The following is a 21,949-nucleotide window of genomic DNA, read 5'->3' as shown; positions in this document are numbered from 1 at the left end:
TATCCAACAAGTATCTATCAAGTGCCTTCTGTGTAACAGCCCTAGGAAGCAGTATGCATTTGAGTTATGAGTGATGAGTGTTTTGGTTGGTTTGTGTGTTTCACCTAGATTACTGGGCTGTGATAGAAGCTTTAGACAGATGGCTGAGGACACCACAGAAGAGAATGGAATCTTTCTGAAGGTGAGACAGGAGCAGGAAGGCCTTCTGTGTGTTAATCTAATCTGTAGACAGTTTAAACAACTATAAAAAAGTTTGAAATTGAACTTCTAGAAATAAAAATACAACATCTGGAATGGAAAATACCTGAATGGGATTAATAGCAGCTTAGACATTGCAGAAGAAAAGATTAGTAAATTTGAAGCCATAGCAATAGAACTACCCAACATAAAACACAGAAAGGGGAAAAAGACTGAGAGAGAGAGAGAGAGAGAATACTATTAGTGATCTGTGGGACATCATCAAATGGCCTAATATACATATAACTGGAGTCCTAGAAGAGAGGATAGATGGGGAAACAAAAAATATTTGAAGATACACTATTTTTAAAATTATATGTTAAAGTATCTTTCGTTAAACTTCATTTTATGGTTCATAGAAACACCGTTGATTTTTGTATTTTGTCTTTGCCTGTTCTTGCGTAAATCATTCCCACCACCAATTTATGAGAATTACAGTTGCTCTGAAAACTCATTAGTACTTGGTATCGTCCTTGGCTCTCCTGTAAACAGCTCTCTCAAACAGAACCAGTCACTTCTTCACTACCAAATCTAGCATCTTCTCATTTGTCATGCTGCCTGATTGTATACATCACTGAATATCATTGACCTCTCCTCCTTCTTACAGATTATCTCTCTTTTTCACTTTTCCTCCTAGCTCTCCAACTGATTCTACTGTCTGTTTTTCTTCTGGCTGTCCTATCAGAGCAACTGTTCTGACTTCCTGGGAGAATGGTGGTAAGCCTGGCAGGGTTGGGTGGGGATAGCAAGGTAGGTGGGTGGGTGTAATCTGGACAAGTTACCAGGGAGGAGGTCTGGAAGAATGTCTCCAGACTGACTATGTTACATGTCAATGCAAATCCTAAGTGAAGAATTTTAGGCAGCCCATCCTTGGTAGAAGCTCCTTCCCCGCCTCCATTTTTTTTTTCATTAGGGCCTGAGTCTGCTATCTGCAGCTGAAGGAGCTAGAGCTTTTGTGTCCTCAAATTCCTACTGAAATCATGAAAAGAATGTATAAACAAGGGCAAATTGCATCAGCACAGGAAGTCAGTGATCAGCATTAACTTTATACTAGAAACCAGGAGAAACTTTTGCTAACGACAGAACGTAGGGCTTGGCTTGAAAAGGCCCCTGGAGATAGAGTCATGATTCTCCCCAGTGAAAGAGAGCACCTTATCTGGGAAAGACTTTACTGCCTGTCAGAACCAGTGCTACCTCTAACTCAGAGAGGTAAGAGTTCTATAAGAAAGAAGTTGAGGGTGGGTTGAAGGGCCATTTGGATATTTCACCTCATAGGTCTTGACTGTCTTTGTGGATCTTTGGCGTTAGATCTCTACCATTAGTGTGAAGAAGATCTGATGTTTTCTGTTGTCTGAAATGGGCACATGAAACAGATGTGGGTGCTCTGTGGAGAAAGAGTTCTCTTCTAAGGTAATACATCCATCACAACTCAGCAGTTAAGCACCTGACCATGTTCTGATTTAGGTTCCCTTCTCATTATACCCGGGCTGATGGCTCTCAGAACTGGTCATCCCCAGGTTCATGGAGTCTCTTCCTTCAATGTAAGATTGCTGGCCTCCATCTGATAGAGCTTTCTTTTGCCTTCTGTGATTTTCCAGCTCCTATTTAGCTTTCCACTGTGGCTTATGGATAACCTTTTTGCTTCTTAGACTCAGTCATTTTTACTTTAAGCTAGAGCAGGAAAGAATCAACCCGGCCACAATGTCAACAGTCACTAGAGATGGATTTTCTGAAAGTTGTCCTAAGCTTTCCACCCTAACTGCTAAATGCAAATACCCCAGACCCTGGGAGTTTCCATAGCTTTGTCTGTCTTAGTTGGGAGTTTCCACATCCTATGGATAAGGCCATTGAGAAAATGCACAAACACCTTTGCTGCTAAGCCTGACCTGTAGTGACCACTAATGCTCTATTTAGCTAACACTACCTATCATCTTTACCCTACTCTCTTCTCACTTTGTCAGTTGAAGCTGCGGGCAGTAGGCACGTGAGAGGATTATTGTTAGTCCGTATCTGAAAAGCCCCCCATACACATACCTGGAGAAGTTATCAGAGGGTACATACTTCACAGCAAGTTATGGCCAAGCTATTATGTTCCACATTTATCAGATAGATTTTTTCTCAATTCAGCTTCCAGATATAACACAGTTACTAACCCTCAAATTGTACCATTATGTAAAGAGCTTGATAGTATTAGATCCCAAGCCAAACAGGATACCAAGACAGTGAACTCACATGCTTCTATGTACTGCTTCTCAGTTGGTTTAAAAGGTGTGAGAGTTTGTTTTTTCTTTCCTTTGCAATGCCCCTTATGGTTTTCTTGTTTTTTAATCTTAATGTTTTGCAACAGAGGTCTGGTTTCAATTTGATATTCTAGGATCAGGTTGTTAATGGATTTTGCTAAAGTGATTGTTCCTTTTTTTATTTAAAAAATTTTTTTTAAAGTTTATTTATTGAGAGAGAGAGAGAGAGACAGAGAGAGACAGAGAGAGACATAGAAAGAGAGAGTCAGGCTCTGTGCTGTCAGTGCAGAGCCCAACGTGGGGCTGAAACTCACAAACCTCAAGATCATGAACCTGAGCTGAAATCAAGAGTTGGATGCTTAACTGACTGAGCTACCCAGGCACCCCTAAAGTGATTGTTCTGTTAAAAAAATTTTTTTTATGTCTTTATTTTATTTTAAGGGAGAGACAGAATGCCAAGTGGGGGGAGGGGGCAGAGAGAGAGGGAGACACAATCCGAAGCAGGCTTCAGGCTGTCAGCATAGAGCCCAACTCGGGGGCTTGTACTCATGCATCCTAAGGTCATGACCTGAGTTGAAGTCCGCGCCCACGCCCAGCCCACTGGGCCACCCAGGCGCCCCCTAAAGTGACTGTTCTTAACTGATTTCTCGTGGTACCCACTGAACGTTCCCAGGAAATGGTAGAATGTGCTTACGAAGTGATGACAGAAATCATTTCTAGGCATGTGGCTTATATTTATTTTTAGACTAGTGCGCCCCTCTAATTTTGCAGTGGCTTTACTGAACTGGCATTTGACCGAGTATAATTTTAAATCAGCTTCACCTAGTGTATCAGTTTGGGTCCCAATAGGAAACAGATGGAATACTTAAATTCAGATCATTACAGGAGGGTTGATTTGCAAAGAGACCATTACAAAGATGTGTGCAAGATGTGGTGGAGCCACAAGAAAGGATAGTGCAAGAACCTATAAGCGGTGAACTCTTGCTATTCCTAGGCCTGAAGGGACAAGATGTAAGAGAAGTGAGGAGGAAAGCCAGATAAAGAGCTCCTCAATACACTGACTTCAGTCTTTTCATATACTCTGATCTCCTTCTGGGTCACCCAACTAGTTGGTTGACCAACTAGTTGGGTAGAACCCAACTAGCGGAGCTAAAGGGCATAGGAGCCCATTGACAGAGTCAACAGGGTCAGGCTCCTAGGGTATAGAGGAAGGTGGAGAGTGGGCCTGGAGAAGCAAACCAAAGGTACCTGACACACACAAGAAGTCTAGGACTAAAATTAAATCAATTCCTTGACACAATTTGTGAATGATGTTCCGGAGATAATGATGCCCTTTTAGGTATACTGACACCTCTAAACAATCCTTTTTACTTACACTTTCTCTATGAAGCATGGAAAGGCAAAAGAGCTCTTGAGATCCTAAAGCAGCCTCTTGAATTGATTCAGTTACATGGTGATAAAGATGGTTTTTTCTTCTCTCAGATTATCTATATCTGAGAGATAATATACACTCTTCTCAGTCCAACAGGGTTGGACTCCCTGCAAAAGGGAAATGAGGAGGAAGGGGAGGAGGAGGGAAGAGGGAAAAGAAGGGCTATGTATAGGAAGAGGGAACATCTCGGATGGGAGAGACAGCAGTGGAGAAAGAGTCATGGAAATCTGTGAACCAAGACCCCTGAGCATTTGAGCTTAGTGACTGCCCCACCCAGCCCTGGCCAAGCATTTCTGACTCAGCATAATGGCCAATTGGGGCCTTTTTGCTGGGCTCACCTTCTTTGAAATTTCCAAGAGTTTGAGAATTCGAGTTTTTACTTACATGACTTTAGTGTGCTGAGGATACTTAGGAATGGCAGAGACGGGTAAGTCTGGAGGCTAGGTGAGATGCAGCATGGGATGATTATTGAGGGCTCAGATTCGGAAGCCAGGCTGCCTGAGTTTACATTCTGTCTGCTCCTTATAGCTTCCATGACCTTGGGAGAGTTATTTAACTTCTGTATTCTAGTTTCCACATCTGCAAAATGGAAAAGATAACAGTAATCACCTCAAGAATTCTTGGGAGTACTTACTACTTGTAAAGTTCCTACAAAGAGCCCCACATATAGAAAGCACACTGTAAATGTTAAATCACATTTGAATAGCTCTACTTGCTGGGCATCTTCTCTCAGGCCCTGCCCACCAGAGATTCTTGAGGGTGGCGGTGTTTTCCTTCTAGTCTGTCAGTGCACATCTGATTGACTGCTCAGGATTATGGGTTTGTGTAGTTTTTAAGGAGGAATGGTCAAAGCTGCCTTTCAGAATAGGCCCTTTACTGAATCTGGAAGCTAAACAATCCCTTGTTCCTGAGGAACAAGGAAGGAGTAAGTCCCAAGAGTCTCTCCTGATGGAACTAGTGTCTACCTGTGTGGTAAGAGAATACTGGGAATACTGCTAGTCCAGGCAGGGTAGGTTTATTCTGACCTGCTGCTCCTTGGCAAGATTTGATCTGGCTTTTTTGCCACTGCCACAACATTATCTGTCGTCCTCTGGCTGAATAATTGTCCTTATTGAGAAACAGAAAATTCTTTCTCAGGCCAGATAATCTAAGTTCTGGGAATTGGTGCAAATGGGATGGAGTAACTTTTGTAACTTAATTTTTGGGTTCTTATCAGGAGGGACCTATAACCTTTCACCAGGGCAAGAAGTTTCTGCAGAACACGTGCTGGCTTATTCAGGAAGATCCTGCTTGGCCTGTTTGGGTGAGAATTCATAAGGGCAAGAGACACAGTTGTTTTAGGAAAGTGACCTTGTGTCAAGACAATTACTAGATAGAAAGCAACTCTATTCACAAATTGATCTAAAGAGCTATTTGATGTATAAATCTTAGTTACTTATAAGTGAATCATAATTTATTAAATTGCACTTCCAGGAATAGGTAAAATCTGAGAATCAACTATTTTTTGAAACTTTTCTATTTGATAGACTTAAATATTTGAGAGAATCTGGGTTTGTCTCTTTTTTGTTTCTTGAGATCCTAAAGCAGCCTCTTGAATTGATTCAGTTACATGGTGATAAAGATAAAGATGATTTTTTCTTCTCTCAATTACCTATATCTGATAACCATGCAGGGCATGGTTCTTATAGGCTTTACAAGAGAACCCTAGTATTTGTTACTTATTTCCTGGTTTGTTCATAAGATAAATGATATAAAATATTTGAAAAAGACAGAAAACATCTGTTTAAAATATACTGTCGGTGATGTATGGGACTTTGATGACAATGTTAGAGAGAGCTGGAGTAGTGAAAAGAAAATTTTTATTTTGGGGTGAGTCAGGGATCCATGAGGTGAGAACTATATGGCTATACTTCCTGTTAGTAGCCTTGTTTACATGGTTTTATTCCAGAGGAAAGGTTAAAATGACTGGGATTATACAGTTTTGAGAACAGATGACTTTTGAAGAGTCTAGTGGTAGATACTGATCAAATCTACTCCAGGGGACAGAAAGAGGATATCAGATAAATTAGAAGAGAGTGAGATTTCACTAGAGGTAAGTGAAAAAATGTAGTATTCAAACTAAGCTGAACTCTCCCTGGGAATCCTCAAGAAGAAAACAGCCATCTATCCTGGCCTTGAGAATGACAGCTCAGTCTAACAATTAGGGTAGCAAGGTTGTGGGAGGGTTTTTCTTGCTTTATCTCCAACATTCATGACTAGAGCTTCATTTGCCCCCGAGGAGCCCCGTTTGCTGAACCTTACTCTGTACTTTCTTTTATGTTGCTTATTGCCTGGCAGCCTGCCTTGTGGATTTCCAGAGAGCACTGGCCTTGTCTGTCCTTACCTGTTTGATGCTCTTTTTTTAATGTTTATTTTATTTATTTATTTATTTATTTATTTATTTTTTTCACACACACACACACACACACACACACACACACACACACACACCATGAGTGGGGTAAGAGTAGAGAGAGAGAGGGAGACACAGAATTCGAAGCAGGCTCCAGGTTCCATGCCGTTAGCACAGAGCCTGATGCAGGGCTTGAACTCACGAACTGCGGCAAGATCATGACCTGAGCCGAAGTCGTACACTTAACCGACTGAGCCACCCAGGCCCCCCACCTGTTTGCTGCTCTTGATCCTGGTTCACCACTTTCTGAAAAAGATTCTTTGGTAAAAAACTAACAAGATGTCTAAAGCCCTTTAAAAACTCCTGCCGGAAGCTTTGGATGAAATGAGAAAGATAAAAATTTCAGTATCCCAGTTTCCATAACTTGTCCCGAACTCTGTTCTCTTTCCTTTTTCTCCTTGGACAGTTCCTGAGCTGTCTCTCAACCTCCACCTCTGTACTTACAAACCCAAGGCTCAGGGAGCAAAATAGCAACAAGCTTCTGTGCCCTGGACTTTAGCCCAGTTTCTTGTAGCCTCGTGTCTCAACATTGCTAGGGGGCAGAAGGGGTTATGTTTCAGAGAAGAGTTTCAGTCTGTTTATCATCAGGGCTTGTGTCAGAAATGAGAAAAACCATACTCCTTTTCAAAGTGATCATAACAAAGAGGCTTGCAGCTGCGTTAAGCTATTGAATTGATTTGGTGGTCGTATGTGTCTCCCTTTACTTCCCTGATACTTTTTATGCTTTTTTCCCCTCCTGTCCTCCCAACTTCCTGCACCCACTGGTGTCTTTTACAATTCCTTACAGTTTAAGGAGCAAACTTCCTGTTCAGTGTATGCTGAACTGGATTCTGTAGCAGCCACAGCTCATCTGACTATAGCATGTACATGTCCTCTGGTAACAGGCCTAGGGGGAGAGAGTAACTTTCAGACTCTCTCTCTCAAGTTCCTCTTTTCTGCCTGTTCTCCAAATGCATGCACAGAAAACAGGTGTTTAGAATGTTCGCAACAGTGATAATTTGGAGAAACACACCAAGACTACAACCTAAATTTTGGATCCTTGACTTATTTGGCACTGAGGAGATAGAGCTAAAAAGACTGCATTCATTAGGAGGATGGATCCTGGAAGCCAGATTTTATTCACTTTAAGTGCAATGAGTTCACAACATGAACAGCTCTGAAATGAAACTGTTGACCTGTGATGCCTTTTGTCATTGTTGTTGTTTCTGAGGCATCTTAGTGAGCAACATGCTCTTTTTGTTTTCTTTTCATATGTGACCTCTCTTCTCTGTCCTTGTCCAACACTCAGACATGAGGAAACCAGTGTGTGTATTGATCAGACATGTCTGGTACATCAAGGGACCTTAAGGTAGTTGATCTATGGCTTAGCCTTTGCTCTTGCCCTGGGAGTGGTTGGATATCAGGTGGAGTTCTATGGGAGAACCAAGTATACTTTTCCCCCTTAAAAAAATATTTTGATTATTCATTAGAACAATCTTACAGAGCAAACCTTTGTATTACATCTTACTGATACCAAAACTTGAGGAAAAAGAAGTCATGTGATTTGTGTCCTAATTCTGTAAGAGTTGGGGGAGAGAGATGGTAACCAGAAAACTACCAGATGAAAATTCTCAAGATAAGTCTCTGTGTCTGATCTGTTGAATTATTTCACTTACCCTTGGGGTGAACTTCTATTTTTCAAAGGTAAAGTTAATTATTTGTTATCCATTCACTAAGTTGGTGACATAGTCTTGGCATTTCCTCTTCAGGGTGTTTGCAGGAGTCCTCTTGGTTGGCCCTATCCTATGTCTTGCCCTAGACACAGCCCACAGAGCAGTTGTGTCTTTTCTTTGCAGAAATCTGCATGTTCATCCTTACCCTCTGCCTCCTCCAAACTCCACAGTGCAGAGTTTTGGGTATGCAGGATAAGTATAACAACACATAGCCAAGGACCATGTGTTACTAATTATTGATTGCAAAGGCACAGAACTAAGTTCTTAACAATCTTTGGAATTTGCTTCTGTGACAGTTTTGCTCCTAAGAGAAATTTTAAAGTTCTTAGAGGCCTTGGATCACTTAGTTTCAAACTGTAGGTTCTGATCCATTAGTGAACCTTGATGTCAATTTGTGGATCTAGGCCAGTGTTAAAGAAAGAACAAACAAACAAACAAACAAAAAGTAAAGAAGGAAAGAAAGAAAATAGAATACAATAGAGAATCCACATTGCACATAATAATATTAAAGTATTTATTTATGATGCTTTTATTTGTATGTATGTAAGTGTGACATCTACCCTGTAGACAGTTTTAAAAAAAAAACATATGGACATATGTGGCTTTTATATATTACTAACCTGTTTCCCCCTGCTCCCTACTCTATATCACCCCAGATTTACTATTAATATCTTAGGTTGGTTCCAGAGTACATGTACTCATGTTTAAAACCCCAACCAGGTAATGGACAACTAGGATTCAAGACTCACATTGGAATAATGTTCTAATTGGTCCTAGGTGTCCTGGAGGGCAGTGCTTTGGGCCTGGGTCTTCAACTTGCCTTTGGGATTTTGGTCATCAGAACTGATCCTCAATTTAATGACTTCAATGGCTGGGAGACCAGGTTCAGGTATGAGAAACTGAATGTGAGGGTTCTGCTCTTTTATAACCCTAGAGAAAGGAAATTTAGGGGAAGCATGAGCAGGTTGGGCTGTGTCTTGTTAATGATGGTAGTAGGAGATCTGGTGGGAAAGTAAAGAGTACACTGGGGTACAACTAACCATATGCATAAAGGGAACTGAACAGCTGAGTCCTATGTCATTAAATGAGCAGCTCATAAGGACATAGCCCTCCCTCCACGAGGGAGACCAACCTTAGTAGCGGCAGTAGGTCCTAATCATGCATGAGGCCAATCCCCTCTCCCTTGCGTCCTTCCTGGCTTCACTTTTGTTTACTCTTTCTTTTTTTCTTTCAAATTTTCCTGAACTATACTGTGGCTGACTCCAATTTTGATATGTCAGTGAAGAATATCATTGCTTTTCAGCTCATATCAATTTTCATGGGGAGGAATGAGAGTGTCAGTGTTGGGAGAGGTGTAGAGGATGAAAATGTGAGTCCAAGAGATGAGCCAGTATATATGTCAGTTTGACTCTAAGAAGAGAATTTGATCCCATTAGTAAAGGAAACAGCATCAATCTCTTGCCCATTGATTATTATATTTGGAAATTGGAATGAAATAGGGGTTGGGGAGGAAGGCTCAGAAGACCCCTTGTGGCTTAGCACTGATGGGATAATAGATTTGTAGTACATTTAAATGTATTCCTGAAATAGCCTGTGTTTAAATATCCACTGAGTACCTACACTGTATCACCTATCCTTGGGATGCTAAGAGCTTAATTCAGAGGCCTGCAATGAAGTTCACTTATGGCATACATGAACACATTCAGTGTAACATCTCACCAGATGCCCTGTCATTCTTATTATGGACCTTACCAATCATCCCTTTCTTTGGATGCATGATGCCCATTCTCTACTACCTGGGTGTTACAGAAGGTGAGTCATCTCCTATACCACTCAGGAGGTGGGCTTTCATCTTGTGATCTGTCAAGAGGCAAAGAAATGACACATTTTGGGGCACCTGGGTGGCTCAGTTAATTAAGAGTCCAACTTCGGCTCAGGTCATGATCTCATGGTTTGTGGGTTTGAGCCCCACGTCGGGCTCTGTGCTGACAGCTTGGAGCCTGGAGCCTGTGTCGAATTCTGTGTCTCTCTCTCTTTTTGCCCCTCCCCCACTTGTGATCTGTCCCTCTCTCTCAAAAATAAACAAACATTTTAAAAAAACTTAAAAAAAAAAGAAATGACACTTTTGACACTTATTCTGGAAAAATGCTCATATGTAGGATGTAGAGTGGTAAACCCAATGTGAAGAGGCAAACCCTTTCAAGCATACCTGATTTCAGATCGTCAGGTCCAGGCCCTATGTAGGCTGAGGGTCAGAGCAGGGACAGAAAATAGGCTGGACTACTATTTCATAATTAATTTATTTTAATCTACTTGTTCTGGAAGCCAAGAGTCCTGAGTTCTGGTCCAGGCTCTGTTTGTAACTTGCTTTGTGGTCTTAAGCTTGTCACTCTACTTCTCTAGACCTTAGTTTCCTTATCAATAAAATGGAGGAGGGGTTTTGCTGGAGACCCTCTAACATTCCTGCTAATGTTAATGCTTTAGGTCTTTATATCCCTTTAGGTCACCTGGTTTTTGCAAATCACCATGAGTACCACTTGTCACAGATACCCTGGCTGTGGCAGGAAACATCTTTGAGGGGTTGGTAAGCACTCGAAGGCATTTTGATCTTCTTTTCTTTGGGGAACACAAAGTGGAGCAGAAAACAGATTGAGAGAAAGTATGCTTTCTGGTAAGTCAAATATATGAGGACTGTATGGGCAGCCAATCACTGATAAAAGAAAACTCAGAAGCTCCAAGGGAACTCTGCTCATTGCTTTCACACTTCATGCCTTCATACTTCAAACTTATCTGGGCACCCTTATTCTGGATATCCTTAACCACTGATCCATCTTTTTACACAGGAATGCATGGAAATGTCCTGGTCCAACTTTTCTCCTTCTTTGGGGACTATGACGGATATTTGCCCTATATTCTGGTTTCTCTCTGAGACCCTTGTTTTCCAGTATCTCTAATGAGGCAATAGCTTACCTTGGTCAGGGCTAACACGAAGGCTCTCTCCCATAATACTTATTTGATACATTTGTCTCTATGGAGTAGGTGCTCAGTATATGCTATTGACTGCTCAGCTCAATGCCTGGGACGATAGCTTGTCAAATTGGCATGAAGTTAGTATTGAGGTCTTTGTCTCCCAAAGCTTAGGCTAATTAACTGTTTCTGAAATGTTCTTAGGGTACTTCTGCACACTTCTACCATACCACTTCACATTTTGCTGCAATTATGCATTACCAGATTAGTTTCTTCTGCTAGACTCTTAACAGCAGGAACTTTGCCTTAGTCATATTAATATCCCTATTATCTTGTACAGCAGTAGGCATATAGTTAGGTCTTCATACTTTCACAACATTTTCACAACCTTTTTAAATTGAAGTATAATTGACACACAGTGTTACAACAAACATGGTTTCTTTTGATTCTTTCATCAACACCGGGCTCTAATAATCTATTTGCAATTCATTTAATAAGTACTTTTTAAGCAGCTAATATGTACTCCATAAGGTCATTCATTAAGTATATGGCTTTAGACACTGAGAGCATACACAAGAAAGATACCATTTCCTTTCTATAGCTTTTTAAAATTTAAATTGATGAGACAAACTCATGTGAAAACATGAGAACAATGCCAGCCAGGATATGAGTAGGTGCCAGAAGGAGTGAGACAGACACTGGGAAGGTCTGACAGCAGAGCTGAGTGCTGAAAGGGCACTCACACTGGAGGGATGTGTCCCGGGGTATGGGGTGGGCACTCTGGGGCTGGGGAGCCACACCCTCCTGAATCTGACACAGCTCTCCTTGTTTAATGACAGAGGCACCCCTGCTCATCTGCTATGTCTTGCAGACACGATGCCCTCTGAAATCCATGCAGTGATGACTGGAAGGTTTGCCACCATTTTGGGCATTGTGTTGGGATCCTCCAAATCCTTCGGGGCAGGCATAGTCTGATGACACCCTGCTGAGCTTTAGTCTGGGTTCTACAGATACTGATTCCTAAGTTTGGCCTTACTGATTGATGCATCATCCTTGCTTGATTTCTGCCTCTATGATGGCTGCTCCTTCTGCTCTTGCCTTGTCAAACTGATAACTTGGATGAGTCCAAGTTCAAGAATATGGAAGGGGTAAAATCACCCTGTGCATGAGTCCAATGAAGCATATAATTTGAGGGGGTGGTGAGGTCAAGTGCAGGGTCAAGAGTGGTGTGATGGCAGAGGCTTCAAGTCTCTTGGAGAAGTAATAAAATGGTTACATATCCCCTCTTGTCTACCTCTGCCTCTAGCTAACCATGTTGATTTTCCTCTTTTATTTAATCCTTCCACCAGCCTCTATCTTCTACATGTCATTATCCTCTATCCTTGATGTCAGTATAATTTCATGGCAATTAAGTCAGATATTGTTTCACTGTGATTGCCACCAAACCCCCTTCACCTCTTAAGCTCGTCTTGCCTCTCCTCCTGTGTTCCTGGACTGCAGGAACCATGGAATTTCTCTTCTCTGAGGGGCTGAGACTACTCTAGACACCACATTCTTCCCTTAGGCCCAATAACCACAGGAAGAAGAAGAATGTCCTGGAAGCTCTCAGTAATGAACCATGGATGCCATAGACCATTTTGGCAATGTAGCAGCTATCCTCATTGCCTTTTGTGGGCGTGTTGTCCTACATCAATGTTGCCCTCTCCTGGCTAGGAGAATTGGTAGACATTCAGAAACTCCCTTTCCAGATAAAGGGTTACATTTGTTGGGCTATCCCTCTAGTTGTGGTTAAGTAGTGCTTTGAACTGTACATACCCTGCCCCTTAGTGAGCTAAGAGAGAACATGGATAGGAGGAGGGTGGAGAAGACAGAGTCAAGGCTCCAGAGAGAGTCCTTGGCTCCAGGACTCCTTTTCCTTGGATATCTCTTTCTTTCACCCGGGTCAACTGCTCCTACGTACTAAAGCCCATGGTTTTCATGATGGGTGTAGAGTGGGCAGACTATTCTGTGAGTATGATGGTGGAGATCAAGTTCTTCACAAATGAGTTGGTGGCTTATCAGCAACTGTCTCAATATAAGAACAAACATCTTTCTGCAGAAGAGTGGATTGGGGGAGAGAAACAGTGGATTTCTGTAAGTGAGAATCCTGAAAAACACAAATAGTCTGTGGGCAGAAAGAACATGTTAAACAAAAGCTTGTTTCATACCTGCAGATCCCTTCCCAGGGTCCCAGCCCTAACCAGAAAGCAAGCATAACTTTACACTTAGCTCCAATACCCAAGCTTCCCTGAGGTCTTCTTCCCACACTGTCTGACCCAGCCTCTCTCTGTAATGTAATTAATTGTTGGGTCTTCACAGTCGGGGCAGTCCAGGGTGGACACTGATGGTCTAAGGTCCCTTCTTCTTTTATAAGTTTAAGTTGCCATAAATTGATCTCCTTTTCTCTCTCTCCCTCTGTCTTTCCTTTCTTGATCGTTATCATTCCTAGGCCTTCTCCTTATTCACAGGCTTCAACAAGAAGAGTGTTGGGCAAAGAGGCCCATGGTAGTTTCCTTGTAATTATCCCTGTAACAACTCAGGAACTGATTATTTTCTGAGCATCCTTTCTACATCCTTTAGGGTAATGTGGACTAGATTGGGGTTCTAAGTACTCTGGAACTTTTATCCTGATTATATGGGTGCACACAAGGGACTGAGTTTATTTACTTATTTATTTTTATTTCCCTAAGTGATAGCTGAAATCATTATATTTTCACACTGTGGATTTGCTAATCTCAGTTCCATAGGAATCATACTGGGAGGGTTGAATGAGTTAATTCATTTTCCCAACTACCCAATAAGCCAACCAGATCCCAGTGGGCACTACTGGTACTTCAGTACAACTTGAGACCAGATAGAGAAGCTGATGTGAAATGGGCCCTCTCAGGCAGCATTTGATTTGGAGTTAAGGCAACCATGATACTGGGCTATGCATGGATCCCATCTGGATTTACAATGTTAATTTTTGTTACTTTTTTCCCTTTTGATTGGAGGTCCAAAAGACCAATTTTATTTTTATTTTTTTCTATGAGGAAGATTGTAATGATATATTTTTCTTTTGCCATTAAATGGGCATAGTGGATATATAAGTAAAGATATTTGGGGTTCTATTCAGTAGCAAAAGTCCCTTCGGAAATTAGGGTACTCACCAGCTACCTTCATAGAAATAGAAGTTGCACAAGGAATCAAAATGCAAATAAAAACAGTGCACACATAAGGCAGATAGACAGGAAGTCCAAGCGGTATGAAGCGTTGGATTAAAAGCTACAGGTCATCAGGTGTAGGAGGTGTAAGTATGTAAAGCAGGCACAGATACGGTTAGACTACTGAAGATATTGCTGAATGTGGGTGATGACTGCCAGAAAGTGATATGAGGAAAGTGGAATTGTCTTTGAGGGTAGCAGCAGGGAGAATGACTAGCATTCTAAGAGTTTAGAAGTTCCAGGTTAGAAATAATGTATAAAAAGAAATACACTTCAGTGTGTCCATTTTTTATGGCACTCATATTCTGGAATAGAACCATTACATTGATTTATTTGGTAGCTGATTGAACAACTTAAAAGTGAAACAATTTCATTTCAGTTTATCTTTTCCTTTCTGTTAAACAACTGGCTGTATTCTAATCCTGATGCCTGGTTACGGTCTGACTGCAATTGCCATCCAGTAGTGGGAAATGCATCATGTGGCTGAGGTTTAGGTGAATGTTGCCTTCCTTATCCCTCTGGCTCAAAGCAGTCCATCTAATTCTGGTGCTGGCTTAAGAATGCAGATCTCATCTAGTGAACACCCAAGGATCTGTGCCTGCCTGCAGCAATGAAGAGCGTTGCTTGATCCATATACATCTTAGGAATGTTCACAGAAGCAATGAAGTTAGGGTCATATACAAATCCTTGACCTAGGGAATTTCTGAGTTAGTGACCCATCAGGATTAATGTATAAAACACACTTGTTGGGGTACCATAGGCTGGCTTCTGGTGGTCAGTGGTAGGGATCGTATTCATCTGCTGTGTTTGTTCCTCTGCATTCTTCTAGGTGGGTGCTCACTGGGTATACCTGATTGCCTGGTGAGGAAGAGATCAAGTTATTGTGTTTTGTTGTCTATAGCATCAATGGTACTCCACCAGAAGAGTGACTTGTTTCCAAGGTTTAGGTCAGTGCCCTCTTCACAGGGGCCTATGTATCCATTATCACTGCCTGTGTGGCAGGTAGGCACCTCAGCTTAGTCTCTTGGCAGAAATCCCTTACCTAGATCCTAAAAAAAAATCTCTCTGAGAATATTGATTTAACCATCCATCTCAAAGATGCATAGAAAAGGCATCTAAACAACATTCTCAATTCACACCCAAGAATTAAGAGCCTTAAGGAATATGTGTAAAACTTTTTTCTTAGTAATTCTGTCTTCCTTATGTAGGAATCTTCTATGTCCCCAGGGAGCTGAAACTGACTGTGTCTCCTTCCTAAACACAGGTTTCACCAGTAGCACCTACAAGGCCTATGTGTGCTGCATAGACCTCTTTCGGAGTTGAGTGAGCACCAGGATTCCTGCTCCCTTCTCTTGTACTCTATTTTCCACTCAGGAATTTTCTGGGAGTGGGGAGAAATAAGGTCTCGATAATCATGTGGATGCTAATATAGTATATAAAAAGAGATTGGTATATGTGGTAGTCTAGATTTGTGTCCCTTTCTCTATTAGGTGCATCCTCAGCAGTAGCTCTAGTATGCATTAGTGACAGATTTTACCTGTATTGGTAGGGTACTGAGAAGTGGAGGGCCAGAGGAAGAAGTAAGGAAGGGTGGTTTCCCTGAGAAGAAGGTACTGTATTTATGTGACTGGAATATAGATAGGTTGTAGGTAAAGATTTGGCAGTGCTTGGGATTCTCTCTCTCCTCTCTCTCTCTCTCTATCCCTGCCTCACTCACATGCATGGTCTCTCTCTCTCAAAATAAGTAAGTAAACTTAAAAAAAAAAGAAAAAGAAAAACCATCAATTCATAAAGGAAGAGAGAAAGAGAGGAAGAAGGAAACAAAGAAACTACTATAAAGCCAGAAAACAACAAATTTTCAATAGTAAGTCCATACTTATCAATAATTACTTTAAATGTAAGTGGACTAAGTTTTCTAATCAAAAGAGATAGAGTAGCTGAATGGATTAAAAAGAAAAAAAAGACCTAACTATATGCTATCTCTAAGAGACTCACTTCAGCTTCAAAGACATACAGACTGAAGGTGAAGGGATGGGAAAAAATATTCCATGAAGATGGAAACCGAAAGAAAGCAGAGGTAGCTATACTTACAATAGACAAATAGACTTTAAGCCAAAAACTGTAACAAGAGACATTATATAATGATAAAAGGGTCAATTCATTAAGCAGCTATAATAATCATAAATACTTATGCACTTAACGTAGAGCGCCTAAAGATATAAGACCAATACTAACAGATCTGAAGAGAGAAATAGCAATACAATAATAGTAGTGGACTTCAGTACTCTACTTTCAACAACGGATAGATCATCCAGACAGAAAATCCACCAGGGAATTTAAACTACATGTTAGACCAGATGGACCTAACAGACATTTACAGAACAGTCCACCCAACAGCAGCAGAATGCATGTTCTTCTCAGTTATACAGGGAGATTATCTCATAGATCATATGTTAGGTCACAAATCAAATCTTAATAAATTAAAGAAGGTTGAAATCATATCAAGCATTTTTTTCTGACCACAATGCTATGAAACTAGAAATCAAGAACAAGGAAAAAAACTGGTAAACTGCCCAGTATGTGGAGATTAAACAACATACTCCTGAATAGTGGGTCAAAACAAAAAAATCAAAAAAGAAATTAAAATATCTTGACTCATAGCAAGGAAACAAAATTGTAGCTATGTGAGATGATGGATGTTAACTAAACTTAATCATGGTAATCATTTCACAATATATACATACATCAAAGTATTATGTTGCATACCTTATATCTATACAGTGTTATATGTTAATTATATTTAAGTAAAATGGGCGAAGATTTGAGAAAACTATTGAGACAAATGAAAATGGAAACACCGCACACCAAAATTTAGGAGATGGAGCAAGAGCAGTTCTAAGAGGAAAGTTTATAGCTTTTATACATTAATAAAGTTTATACATTATTAAAAAGGAAAGATCTCAAAATAAACATATTTAACACTTCAAGGAACTAGAAAAGAAGAACGAACTAAGCTCAAAGAAAAGAACAAAATCAGAACAGAAATAAATGAAATAGAGGCAAAAGAGATAATAGAAATGATCAGTGAAACTAAGAGCTGGATTTTTTTAAAAAAAGATGAACAAAATGGACAAAATTTCAGCTAAGAAAGAGAGAGGGAAGACTCAAAATCAGAAATAAAAGAGGAGATATCACACCTGATAACACAGAAATACTAAGGATCATAACAAACTGCTACAAACAATTATACTCCAACATACTAGATAACCTAGAAGAAGTGGACACATTTCTAGAAACATACAGCCTACCACGACTGAGTCAGGAGGAAACAGAAATTCTAAAAAGATTGATTACTAGGAAGGAGATTGAATTGGTAATCAAAATCCTCCCAACAAATAAAAGCCCAGGATCAGATGGGTTCACTGGTGATTTCTATTAAACAGTTAAAAAAGATTTAATACCCATCTTCTCAAATGCTTCCAAAAAACATAAGAGGAGTGAACACTTCCAAACTCATTTTATGAGGCCAGCATTATCCTGATACTGAAGCCAGACAGGGACACCACAAGAAAAGAAAGTTATAGGCTAATATTCCTGATGAATATAGATGCAAAATTTCCCAACAAAATATTAGCAAACCAAATTCAACAGGACATTAAAAGGATCATTCACATAAAGTGGGATATATTTCTGGGATGCAAGGATAGTTCAACATACACAAATCAATAAATGTGATATACCAGTTTAACAAAATGAAGGATAAAAGTCATATCATCTCAATAGATGCAGAAAAAGCACTGAACAAATTCAGTATCCTTTCATGATAAAAACTCCCAACAAATTTGGACAAATGGAATGTACCTCAACATAATAAAAGCCATATATGACAAACCAACAACTAACATCATACTCAACAGTGAAAAGCTGAACACTTTTCCTCTAAGATCAGGAATATGACAAGGATTCCCACCTTCATCACTTTCATTCAACACAGTACTGTAAGTCAGGGCCAGAGCAATTAGGCAGGGGAAAAAAAAGCACCTAAATCAGAAAAGAAGTAAAATTGTCTCTGCTTGTAGAAATGACATGATCTTATGTATAGAAAACCCTAAAGACTCCACCAAAAAACTGTTAAGAGCTAATGAATGAATTTAGTAAGTTAAGGACATAAAATCAATATATAAAAATCAGTTGTGTTTGTAGAAATGACATGATCTTATGTATAGAAAACCCTAAAGACTCTACCAAAAAACTGTTAAGACCTAATGAATGAATTTAGTAAGTTCAGGATATAAAATCAATATATAAAAATCAGTTGTTTTTCTATACACTAATAATGAACTATCGGAAAAAGAAATGGGATTGTAAAATCCCATTTACAAAAATAAAAAAAATCCCATTTACAAAGGCATCAATAATAAAATACTTAGGAAAAAATTTAACCAAGGAGATGAAAGATCAGTACACTAAGAACTATAAAACACTGATGAAAGAAATTAAAGAAGACATAAATGGAACGATGCTCTGTGTTCATGGATTAGCAGCATTAATATTGTTAAAATGTCCATACCACCCAAAGTGATCTACAAATTAATGAAATCCCTATCAAAATTCCACTGGCATTTCTTTTTCATGGAGAAAAAATCCTAAAATTCATGTGGAACCACAAAAGATCCTAACTAGCCAACACAATCTTGAGAAAAACAAAGCTGGAGGCACCACACTTCCTGATTTCAAACTATATTACAAATCTATAGTAATCACTATAGTGATTCTCATAAAAACAAACACATAGATTAATGGAACAGAATAGACAGCCCAGAAATATAAACCCATGCATGTATGGTCAATTCATTTTGACAAAGGAGCGAAGAACATACAATGGGGAAAGGATGGTCTCTTCAATAAATGGTGCCAGAAAAACTGTATATCCACATGCAAAAGAATGAAACTGAATTCCTATCTTACATCATAGACAAAAATCAACTCAAAATGGATTAAAGAATTGAACATGAGACCTGAAACCTTAAAATTCTCAGAAAAAAACATAGTGGGTTAAGCTCCTTGACATTGATCTTGGCAACGATTTTTTTGATATGATGCCAAAAGCACCAAAAACAAAAGGAAAAATAAGCAAGTGGGACCACATAAAATTAAAAAGCTTCTGCATAACAAAGGAGAACTATCAACAAAATGAAAAGTCAACCTACAGCATGGGAGAAAATATTTGCAAGCAATACAACTCAATAGCAAAAAACCATAATCCAATTAAAAAATGGGCAGAGGAATAGACATTTTTTCTAAAGAAGACATACCAACAGGTACATGAAAAGGTGCTCAACATCACTAATTAGCAGGAAAATTAAACTCAAAACCACAATGAGATATCACCTTATACCTGCTGGGATGGCTATTATCAAAAAGACAAAAGGTAACAAATGCTGGCAAGGATGTGGAGAAAAGGAAACCCTCATACCCTATTGATGGTAATGTAAAATGGTACAGCCTCTATGGAAAAGAGTATGGAGGTTGCTGAAGAAATTAAAAATAGAATTATCATATGATCCAGCAATCCCACTTCTGGGTGTACATCTAAAAGGAAATGAAATCACTATCTGTACTCACATGTTCATTGCAGCATTATTCACGGTAGCCATGGTATGCAAATAACATATATGTCCACTGACTGATGAATGGATAAAGAAAATGTGGTATATATACACAATGGAATATTATTCTTCCTTATAAAATAAGAAAATCCTGGTATTTGCAACAACATGGATAAACAATTATGCTAAGTGAAATAAGTTAGACAAAGACAAATACTGCATGATATCATTTATATGTGGGATCTAAAACAAAAAAAAAGTCCAATAGAGAATCAGAAAGCAAAATGGTGATTGCCTAGAACTTAAAAATTATGTGACACAGTGTGCTGTAAATGTGGTTTGGTATATAACATACTGAGATAAAAAGCTATATTTCTTAGAGTTCTGTGGATGAGCTGAGTTTATGGTACAAACGGTACATATGAAAGTTACATGAATATTTAATGATACAATTTTCTGGTTGTCACACATTTGTATGTAAACCTGCAAACTCCTTAACATTATTACACAGTAAACAAAAAATATCTCCTGTATGCAAACTTGCAAGGAACATCCATTTCTCAAAGGCCTTTACTTTGAGTGTTCTGTTTTAGTGACAAATTTGCTTCACGTATACAGAGAATCCTTTAAAACAATGGGTTTCAGTGGTAAGAGGGGGAAATTTTGCCACGCAGAGGACATTTGGTGATATCTTGAGACCTTATTAGTTGCCACAACTGGGGGAATGCTACTGACATCTACTGGGTAAAGGCCAGAATTGTTGCTAAACATCCTCAAATGCACAAGTCAGTCCCCACAACAAAGAATTCTCTGATCTTAATATCAACATTGCCAAGTCTGATATACTCTGATTTAAAATGTTTAATATATTTCATATATCTAATATTATTTATAATATGAATAATACTATAGCCTTAAGAATGAGTTTCAGAAGGATGCAGGGGTTCCTTAAAAAGTTAAACATAGAATTATCCCATGGCCCCCCAATTCCACTCTTAGGTATATGCCCAAAAGAACTGAAAACAGGTATTCAAACAAGTACATGTGCAGGCACGTTCATAGCATCACTATTCATAATAGTCAAAATGTGGAAACAATCCAAATGTCCATCAATTGCTGAATGGATAAACAAATGGTGTTATATACATACAATAGAATTTTATTCAGCCATAAAAAAGCATGAAGTACTGATATATATGCTACATGATGTAACCTAGAAAATGTTATGCTAATTCAAAAAAGCCAGACACAAGTCTTATTATTGTGTGATTCTATTTTGTATGATTCCATTTATATGAAATATTCAGAATAGATAAATCCATAGAGACAGAATACAGATTGGTGGTTACCAAGGACTGGGGGAAGGGAGGAATAGGGAATGACTATTCAAAGAATGTAAGTTTTACTTTGGGATGGTGGAAATGTTGTCAATATTCACCATATTGTGAACGCCCTAAATATCATTTATTTTTCACTTTAAAATAATTTTACGGTATGTGAATTTCTCCTCAATAAAGTACACACACACACACACGCACACACATCTATCTATCTATCTATCTATCTATCTAGATATAGATATATTAAACATGGATATGGGTATTTGTATGTTCCCATAGCTAATCTACTTTCTTCTCCTTTACAATTATCTGAGCTCAGAACCTCCTGGTCTTCTTTCCAGTCTCCACTCCTCTCTCTTCTCCCATATTTTCCAAACTTGACATAAAACAAAACGAAGCCCCAATAAACTGCTTCTTGACCTGGACAATAACAATTTTACCCTAGCCTGGTTTCTTTCTGAGAGGCAGTGCAGTGCAGTGGTGGGTGGTACTGGACAGTAGGCCAGGTTCTGACTGGGGCTCTGCCACTTATCCCTGGGTGATCTTGGGCAAGTTCCTTAACTTCCTGTGTTTTTGGCATCCTTGTCTATAAAATGGGGATAATGGAACCTGCATTCTAGGTAAAGGTTTTACCTAGGTGAGGTTTTAAAGGGATCAAAACAGTGCTCACTGTTAAGCCCAATGTAAGGGTTAACTACTATTATTACTACTTAAAGAA

The 21,949-nt window shown here is 39.4% G+C and overlaps 2 protein-coding genes across 2 annotated transcripts in view; both read left to right on the top strand.

Moving 5' to 3' along the window:
* The window catches only part of LOC144616694 (uncharacterized), a 71,485-nt gene that overhangs the window by 12,328 nt on the left and 37,208 nt on the right, over positions 1–21,949 (top strand). Inside the window, exons 3-4 of the mRNA XM_078448577.2 lie at positions 8,851–8,962; positions 10,576–10,744. Coding sequence (XP_078304703.1) covers positions 10,735–10,744 — 10 coding nt within the window. The 5' untranslated portion in view covers positions 8,851–8,962; positions 10,576–10,734. The remainder of the gene's footprint in view (positions 1–8,850; positions 8,963–10,575; positions 10,745–21,949) is intronic.
* Positions 11,917–16,276, top strand: SLC28A2 (solute carrier family 28 member 2). Its single transcript, XM_081795802.1, is given in 7 exon segments — positions 11,917–12,009; positions 12,690–12,787; positions 12,981–13,177; positions 13,770–13,851; positions 15,184–15,284; positions 15,491–15,505; positions 15,508–16,276. Coding segments are annotated over 7 exon segments (684 nt in total). The 3' UTR covers positions 15,606–16,276.

This window comes from Panthera onca, chromosome B3, assembly GCF_046562875.1.
Source record: "Panthera onca isolate mPanOnc1 chromosome B3, mPanOnc1 haplotype 2, whole genome shotgun sequence".
NCBI lineage: Eukaryota > Metazoa > Chordata > Mammalia > Carnivora > Felidae > Panthera > Panthera onca.
This window is presented reverse-complemented; position numbering and strand designations above follow the sequence as displayed.